The sequence below is a fragment of the Mus caroli genome, chromosome 1 (assembly GCF_900094665.2).
Source record: "Mus caroli chromosome 1, CAROLI_EIJ_v1.1, whole genome shotgun sequence".
Taxonomy (NCBI): Eukaryota; Metazoa; Chordata; class Mammalia; order Rodentia; family Muridae; genus Mus; species Mus caroli.
In genome coordinates this window covers 111,948,285-111,957,974 of record NC_034570.1, presented here as the reverse complement: position 1 = coordinate 111,957,974, position 9,690 = coordinate 111,948,285, and the positions used below count along the sequence as shown (strand labels likewise).

At 46.6% G+C, this 9,690-nt stretch overlaps 1 protein-coding gene across 3 annotated transcripts in view; it reads left to right on the top strand.

Annotated features, from left to right (window-relative positions):
• The window catches only part of Cfap221 (cilia and flagella associated protein 221), a 74,502-nt gene extending 67,581 nt beyond the window's left edge, over positions 1-6,921 (top strand). For all 3 annotated transcript variants that reach the window (XM_021166758.1, XM_021166741.1, XM_021166748.1), the window contains exons 23-24: positions 4,728-4,823; positions 6,657-6,921. In XM_021166758.1, coding sequence (XP_021022417.1) covers positions 4,728-4,823; positions 6,657-6,765 — 205 coding nt within the window. In that variant the 3' untranslated portion in view covers positions 6,766-6,921. The remainder of the gene's footprint in view (positions 1-4,727; positions 4,824-6,656) is intronic.
• The last annotated feature ends 2,769 nt before the right edge of the window (positions 6,922-9,690 follow it).

The following is a 9,690-nucleotide window of genomic DNA, read 5'->3' as shown; positions in this document are numbered from 1 at the left end:
CATACATTCACACACACTCATACACACACACTCATACACACACACACATACATACTCATACATTCACACACACATTCACACACACACTCATACACACACACACATACATACTCATACACTCACACACACTCATACACACACATGCACACGCTCATGCACACACTCACACACTCACACAGACTCGCATATACACAAGAACTAGAAACTAGAAACAAGGTATTTGCATTTCCTTTTACTAATCGGAACCCAACAGCTAGAGAGCGTGTATCCTTGAATCCAGCTAGAAACTCCGCAGCAGAGTGAGAACAGGAGCCAAGCACTTTCTGTACCATGAGCCCCTTGGTGGGACATCCAGACACCTCAGGCATGTGTGTGCTGGCTGTGCCACCTGTCACTGTCCTCTCTGTACATGCATCTTCTTTGTGGTCATTGCTTTCTCCGTGTGTGTGTGTGTGTGTGTGTATGTCTGTGTGTCTGTCTATGTGTGCATGCGTGTTTGCACATGTATGTGGAGACTGGAGGCCAACCTTTGATGTTTTATTAGGTGTTTGTTGTTGTTTAAAACAGGATCTTTCAGCTTACCCGTTGGGCTAGGCTGGTTAGCCAGCAAGCCCAGGAACATACATGTCTCTGTCTCCCTAGCGCTGCCATCATAAGCATGCAGTACTACACCCTGGGTTCTGGGGACTGAACTTAGGTCCCCATGCTCATGTGACAAGTACTTTATTGACTGCACCATCTCCCCAGTCATCGTTTTTATTCTTAATCAACCCAAACTCTCCTGTTCTAAATTATACCATGAGTTCCAATGAAGCAAAGGAATCCTGAAAACCCAACCACTGATAACCATTCATCGGCATCTTAGACCAGGATCCATGCCACCCTGCTTGCTGCGCACAGGAAATGGCTTGTCCTTCCCAGGTGCAGTATCTCTTACCCAGTACACACTCAAAAATAATTACTTGTGACAAACTCTCTTTCTTTCTCTTATCAATACATACTACATTGATAGTTTCAGCACATTTCCATGCAAAATAATCAATTAGTGAAATGCTAAATAACTGAGGCGTGTAGCCAATTCCTCTGACACCCACCCACAAGCTCTGGGAGTTGGCACTACTGGGGCATCTTGCTTGGAAGAAAATCTACAAAGGAAGATTGAACGTCTACCCAAAGCACAGTATGAGGCCCTTTCTTTTTATTTTAGTGTGTGTGTGTGTGTGTGTGTGTGTGTGTGTGTGTGTGTGTACTCACACCTGCTCCAAGATCTCATGACGTGATCAGAGGACAGCTTGCAGGAGCCCCTTCTTTCCTTCCACCATGTATGTCCCAGGGATCCAACTCAGATCCAGGCTTCGTGGTGAGCATCTTTACCCGCTGAGCTATCTATCTCTCTATCCTATGCCAGAGACCCTTTCATGAAAGTGTTACAGGCATGGTGGGATGGCCCCTATTTGCTCCAGACTGAGAAAGAGTCCTGACTTGCCCTGCCCATGTAAGGAGAGAGCAGACCCAAGCAGAACCAGCCCTTCCTCTCCTCATCACTGCTGTGACTCAGTTTCCTCACCTTTGAAATGGTACCCACGGCATGGGAGTAGAGGCACAGAATTAAATGAGATAATATGATGCTAAGGGGTGGGGGAGCTAATAATCAGAATATAGCATTTCCTGAGCATTAAATGTATGTCAGGCGGTGCGTGGCCAGTTTTGAAGGATATTTTTGTGTGTGGCTGGGGGTTGGGGGGGGGTAGTATGTTCACACATCAGGGATACACATGAGTGCATAGGTTTATGTGTGCATGTGTGTGTAGGCATGTGGAGACCAGAGTGGAGTTCCTTGGTCACTCTCTACTTTGTGTCTCAGACAGGGACTTGCACTGAATCTGGAACTCACCAAGTAGACCAAGCTGGTGGGCCAGCAGGATGCAGGGATCCATCTGCCTCTGCTGACCCAGCACTGGGACTATAAACTCCTGCCACCAGGCCCAGCTTTCTGTACCTGGGTGCAGGGAACATAATTTAGGTCCTTCTGCTTTCTTGACAAGCACTGTCCCAACTCAGCCACTGTCCCCAACCCTCAAGGACACTACCAAGACCACTTCTGAGCGTGTACTATGGCTTAGATAAACCATCCCTGTGCAAACCCAATCCTTGAAGGTATCGCTGCCTTCACTGCTCTTGGAAGCATTTCACATTGACGTGGTAGAAATGGCTATTTTTCCAAAATACCATTGACCTTTTCTCCTTCAAACATAAAATATTTGAAGCCAGAGGCTAAATTTCCCAGACTCCTTTGCCTCATGCCCTGCCCTTGACTAGGCCTTTACAAATGGGACATGAGCAGATAATCGGTTGGCTACACGTGTAGCTGCTTAACAAGGTGTGTATCCTTCCTCCACACTCTAAATCCCCACTCTCCCCAGCTAAAACCCAAGCCGTCAGGGACCCCGTTTAACCAGCCAGCAACAGGCCACAGGTCAGCCAGCAACAGCCCATGCACAAACCTGACTCGACACCTGTGTGTAAATAAAGTTTTGTTGTAACCAAACACACCTCTTCATTTACATATTTTCTATGCTTCCTAGGATGGTTAGCCTTGGTTGTAAACTTGACAGGATCTAGAATTATGAAAGAAACAAACATCTGGCCATTTCCGTGAGGAACTTTCCAGAGTGTGTTAACTGAGGTGGATCGCTAAATATGGGTGGTATCGTTCAATGCACTGGGGACCCAGGCTGAATAAAGGAGAGAGAGCTGAGCCCCAGCAATCACTGCCCTCTGCTTCCTGAGTACAGATGTCATGTGACCAGCTGCCTAAAGCTCCCGCCACTACACACACACACACACACACACACACACACACACACACACACGACAGACTGTACCCTGGCCTGTGAGCCAGAATCAGCCTAACCTTTCCTTAGTTGCTTCCATCAGACATTTAGTCATAGCAAAGTATAAGTTACTAATAAAGCCCTTTAGTGTCACATGGCAAAGCTGAGGAGCTATAAGTGAGACCCACAACCCACAGAGTCTTCAGAGAAAACACCTGCTGCTCTCGGGATACTCAGACGCTCTCATCACTGTGGCAAAGCACCCAAAAGAAAAGAGAAAGGGTTTGCTACGGCTCGTGGCTCCAGAGGTCCAACCACGCCTGGCTGGATCCATTTCTTTGGGCTGGAGACAAAACAGAAACATCATGGAAACAGGAGCCTGTGGCCAGAAAGCAGCGGGGAGGGGAGGGAGAGGGAGGGCAGGGGGAGAGAGAGAGGGAGAGGGAGACAGAAAGGCAGAGACAGAGACAGAGACAGAGACAGAGACAGAGACAGAGACAGAGATGGGGAAACAGGAAGTGTCTGGGGATTGTGCATCCCTCATAGGCATGCCACCTATGATCTGTTTTACCCAACAGCTCCCATCACTCATGACTGTCATCAATTATGAATCATCAGTGATTTAACCCATTGATTAAGTCAGAGCCCCTTATGAGCCATCACTTCAAAAATCCCCACATCAGAATTCCACTGCACCGGGAACTAAGCCTTCAACAGGGAGCCTTTGGGGAGATACTTCATAGTCTAGTATTAAGCCTGAACTATTAAGTGCAACTGAAATAAACAGGATCAGACTGGGTCCATGGTTACACAGGTAAAGTGATTGCCACATAAACATGATGGCCTGAGCCCAGATCCCCAGATCCCATGTAGAAGCTGAGCACAGCAGTACATGTCTGAAGCTGAAACATTACTAATGCGAGGCAGACAAGGGAGACATCACACTCTCCCTGGCCGGCTAGCCTGGGTGCATAGCAGTAGACAGCAAGAGAACCTGCCTCAAACAAGATAGAAAGCAAGGTTGTGAACATCACCTGCATACTATGGCTCTCACAACAGAGAGAGACAGAGACAGAGAGACAGAGAGACAGAGAGAAGTTGAATTTCTTTCACTAAAGTTTATTATTTAGAAATAGACTGTTCACAAGGTGACCCAAACACAGAAAGACAAAAATGTTCTCTGTCACAAGCGATCCTAACCCAGAGTGTACACATATACACATGGACACTGCTGTGGGTGTGGGTAAAGCTTAAAAATCTAGAGGGAAACACAGAGGACAGCAATGGGTGATGAGAAGCATGACGAGACACATGGGACATGAAGGAGGGATTAATGCACAGTGGGGACGATACAAGGAGGATGCAGGGTGACAGGAGGTAGGAGAGACGGAAAAGGGAACCGAAAAGCACACTGTGTTCTAAAACGCCAGAACGGCACTTAACACGTTACATGATTTTTAAAAGTACAAATTTCAAAGAAACACACTGATTTCACAGAGGCTCTGGGCTTTCGAGTTATCCGTGGCTCTAGCTCTATTTTAATCCCATTGTGTCCAGAGGACGTCATCGAATGAATCCCATCTTTTGAAATCATTTGGGCCTCTTTACTGTGGGGGACATGGGATAAAGGCTGGAGAGCCTCAAGGGATAAACATTCCAGGTGCACTTGAAAGGAGCCTGAAACCTGTGACCCCCTTTTTAAAAACAGCTCTTTATAAATCTCTCCCCCAGCATCGTCGGGGGTGGAGGCAGTTTGTCCGCCCTCTGCTTCTCTGCACGTGGCCAGAACTGCCCCCTGGGCTCGGCTCCCGACGAGCTCTGATAGTTCATCCTGGTTTTTTTATGCTGAGAAAGAAAACAATTATTCCCACTCAGCATCCTCTTCCTTTCCAGGGATCTCTGTGATCAGGGCATAGAAGTCATGCTGACGCCAGAAATGGTCCAAGTGGAATTCCCCATGCTGATTCACAGGGACTCCAAGAAGGAGAAGTAAGTGGGTGTTTCTGTCCGGGGTGGAGGGTGGAGGTCAGAGATGTCACAAGGTCTGAATCTAAGTGTGCCCAGCACTGAAGGAGGCACACCTCCAATGCTTCAAATATTCAAATGCACGGCATCCTTTATCTGCCGTCCCCTCCTTCAAATGGTTTTGCAAGGAAACCTTTCAAAACTGAATCCACAGAGCTGGAGAGACGACTCAGTGGTTAAGCGTGCACACTGCTCTTGAAGAGAACCTGAGTTCAGTCCCCAGCATCCACACCAGCTCAAAACTGCCTGTGTGTCCTGCAGACCCAATACCCTTCTCTAGCCCTTTGGGCATTGCATGCACATGCACAAACCTACACACACACACACACACACACACACACACACACTTCGCTTAAAGAGCATTAAAATATTTTTAAAACTTGCATCCGGATTTAGGGAGGATCCATCAGTAAGTGCCCACTGGGCAATTGTGAGAACCTGAATTTGATCCCCCAGAACCTATGGTTTGTGTTGTTTTGTTTTGTTTTGTTTTCAAAGAGGCAAATTGGACATGGTGGGACATGCCTTTAATCCCGGCTCTTGAGAGATAGAGGATCTGTGTGAGTTCAAGGCCACCCTGATCTACATAGTGAATATCAGAACACCCAGGGCCACATAGAGAGACCCTGTCTCAAAAAAAAAATGGGGGAAGAAAAAAGAAAAAGATAAGGCATGATAATGTATGCCTGTAACCTCAGCACTTGGAGAGGCAGGGGCAGGAGGATTCCTGGGGCTGGCTGGACAGCTTAACTGAATTAGTTAGCTCCAGGTTCAGTGAGAGACCCTGCCTCAAAAAAATAAGGCAAAGAGACTCTGGCCACACACACATACACACACACACACACACACACACACACACACACACACGCGCGCGCGTGCACACACAAACATGCACTCAACACATCCACACAGGCATACACATGGATGTAAGCACAGCTATGGCTGACTGTATCTTGTAGGATCTGTGTGACTGGTTTCTTGTCACCCTCACGGTGATGTAGGGTGGCAAGGATGACCAGCGTAGGAGGTAGAGACTTCCATTCAGAATTCACCCATGGAGCAAACTGCATAGCTGAGACCCAAGTCCACTTCTAGTCACTTAGGAACTAAAGGTTCTCAACAGTTAGTAAGTTACTACTAAATGTAACTTCCTTTTTTCTATATCAAAGCAAAAATTTCCAGTCTTCATGAGACATCAGGGTAATTTGCATGGTTTTAAAAAGTTGCCGGGCGGTGGTGGTGCATGCCTTTAATCCCGGCACTTGGGAGGCAGAGGCAGGTGGATTTCCGAGTTTGAGGCCAGCCTGGTCTACAAAGTGAGTTCCAGGACAGCCAAGGCTATACAGAGAAACCCTGTCTCAAAGAAAAAAAAGTTTATTTACTTGGTGTGTGTGTGTGTGTGTGTGTGTGTGTGTGTGTGTGTGTGTGTGTGTATTGGTTCTCTCCTTCTATGATGTGGGTCCGAGGAATCAAAACCCCATCTCAAGTCAGAGGAGCAACTGCCTTTACCCACTGAGTAATCTCTCCAGCTTCTAAATTCTTTTAAAGTATATTGATTGATTGATTTTGTATGCATGCATGTGTATATATGTATGGGCCTTCATGTACCATGGTACATATGGAAACAGGCATATGGAAGCCAGAGGATACTTGTCTCTCTCCTTCTACCATGTGGGTATTAGGGATGGAACTCAGTCTATCAGGCTTAGGGAAGCGTTTGCCTACAGACCTATTTAGCTGGCTTGACTTTCATGTTTTAATATCTTGGTATATCTTTATTGTGTTTCCAATATCCAGGGATTTCAAAGACTCCACCCAGTCACCAGAAAAGGTGGGAGAAAGGGTGCAGGAGGAGATGAAGAATCTGCGAAGCAAAGCTCTCAATACGTACCTGATTCTAGACTAAAACCCACTGGTGTGCCCGTTGCTCTCCTTGCCTTCAAAGGTCACTGAGGTCCTCTGAGTTCATTTACATTCAAACCACTTTTGGAATTAAAGTTTCTAGAGACAAGAATTGAAATGCAGATGCCTTGCTCTAAACTATATTTTTTCTTTCTGAAAATAAAAATATGCTGTTATGATGACCATGCTGAGAGATTCTTAGTGCAAGCCTTTGTGCTGGAGCGAAGCCTTCTCGAACAAGCCAAGAGTCAATGTGGCAAGGGTCAATGGCCTGGGGCTGGGGAGAAGACTCAGTCAGTCAAGTGCTTCCCTTACAAGCATGAAGACCTGAATTTGATCCCAAGAATCCATGCAGAACACTGGTATAATAGTACAAACTTCTAACCCCAATGCTGGTAGGCAAGAAACAAGAAGAGGGGCTCAATGGCCAGTCAGTCTAGCCTACTTGGTTAACTCATTAGCCTGTAGTGAGGGACCTAGTCTCAAAAAACAGTGTGGCCAGCGTCACAAGGAATTATGCCTGAGGTTAGCCTCTGGCTTCCATACACATATGCACATGCACTCATGTGCACACACACACACACACACACACACCACTAAGAGGCTAAGACCCAGGCATTCCTGTTGCTGTTTCTGGGTATTGTGGTGTCAGATGGATCTGGGAGGGATGTGACCTCCCACCTCTCCCCAGAATTCTCTGAAAAAGCCACATGGGTGAGAACACTGGCTCCTGGGGTAGCTGTGCTGGGAGCAGAGCCTGGCTAGCACTGACCCTGGGATAGCCATCGTTAGACAACTAGAACTCACAGGTGTACTTGGAAACATCTGTACAGCATCTGGAACTTAGGGAACTCCCGGAAGCACATGGGGGAGGAACGGGGGTGGGGGAGTCATCGCAAAGATGCCAGGAATTCTGGTAGCCAGATCTTTTTGTTGTGTTTGTCAATGAGATTCCACTCATATGTGCAGGTGAGGATGGTTGATGGTGTTTGGGTTCTGTCATACACATTATTATCCAATTGTGATAGGACGTTGTGGTAGTTTGAATATTCTTGGCCCAGGTAGTGGCACTATTTGGAGGTGTGACCTTGTTGGAGGAAGTGTGTCACTGTAGGTGTGACTTTAAGACCTTCCTCCTTACTATGTGGGAGCCAGTCTTCTCCTAGCAGCCTTCAGATGAAGATGCAGAACTCTCAGCTCCTCCTGTACCATCCTGCCTGGATGCTGCCATGCTCCTGCCTTGATGACAATGGACTGAATCTCTGAACCTGTAAGCCAGCCCCAATTAAATGTTGTTCTTATAAGAGTTGCTGTGGTCATGGTGTCTGTTCACAGCAGTAAAACCCTAACTGAGATAGATGTATTCTGTTCCCTTCTCTGTTCATGTATGTATGTATGTGTATGTGTATGTGTATGTGTATGTATGTATGTGTGTATGTATTATGCAATTACATGTCTTGTTGCTGCAACAAAATACCCAACAAAGTGACTTAGGAAAGAAGGTTTCACTTTGGCTCATGGTTCCAGTGACTAAAGTCTGTCATGGCAGGAAAGATATGCCATCAAGTAAGGAAGGCATGGTGGCAGGAGCATGAGGCAGCTGCTCACTTGGCATCCACAATCAGGAAGCAGAGAGGTGAACGCTTGTGCTTCAGCTGTTGCCAGTCTTTCTTGGACCCACTGAAAGGGCTCGAAAATCACTGAAGGAAGACCCCAGACTCAGATAATGTACAAACTAAAGACCGTTTACTATGCAGAAACAACCAGGATGCAGGGGTCAACCATTTTTCAAACTGGCCACCTGAAGTAGAAACTTCTAGTTTCTTTGGAAAGCTAGTGATATCAAATGGTGTTTTGCTGGGGCACGCAGGTGAAAAGAAAGTCTTGATAAAGCAGACACGTAAAAGACTGTTTTCCTGAAGCAGACACTGGTGAAAGGATGTTTTGCTGAAGCAGACACATGAAAGGACACAAGATGAAGGAATATAAATATGACCCACAGGCAGTGGGAAACCGGCACTGAGCTTTGGTTTGGTTTGCTCTGCCTCGCTAGTCTTCACTAATGACAGGCATGTATTGGTTCGCCTTACATAGCATTGTTGAAGTCAATTTGTGGTAACGCTGCCATTGAGAGAAACTCACCAAGAACTGCTCATGAGTTTCCTGCAGCAGCCTGCTACTTCCACAGCCTTGCTTGGGGCCTGTTGGTGAGATTGGCAAGGGCTTCTTTGAGATTGAACTACAGCTGCTGGTTCATGCCTGGTGTCTGCCTGCTGAAAGGACTGGACGGTAGCTGCCAGTTTGTGTGTGCTGTCTGCCTGCCTAGAGGACTGGTCTGCAGCTGCTAAGTTGTATTTGTTGTTTGCTACGGGACTGAACTGCTAAGGAAGAACACTGCAATCTCCCCCAAAGAACTATTGCTGAACAGGTCCACTTCCCCCATATCCTAATAACTTTTCTACTACCTCTGCTGGGAGATGGGCTAGAGGAGAGGTTAAACCCTTATTAAAAGTAGTTTGCAAGAAATGTATGCCTACACTGACCCCAGACAAAGGCTCTCAAGCCTTCTTATAGGGAACCTGGTGAACTCTCTAGAAGGATTAGGTAATCTAAAATGTCATTGGTGGGTGCTAGGGAGTCACAGGTAGTCAGAGGTCTGCATTCCTATGTCATGACTGCTTAACCATAGAATGAGATCTGGTTGCCCAACACAGACGTCCCATTCTGAGATAAGATATTTCCCCATCTGTGTGGTTATTCTCCAGATTGTTCTTTGGGAGAGGGTTGTATGACCTTGTTTCTGGGTTTTCTAGTCTGTTCTTGGAACTGGTGCCTTGTGGCCTAGTTCCTGGAACGTATGGTGTTCCTGTTCCTGAAGCTGGTGCTTTATGGCCTTCTTTTTGAAATCCAGCCTGGTCTTTATTTTTTT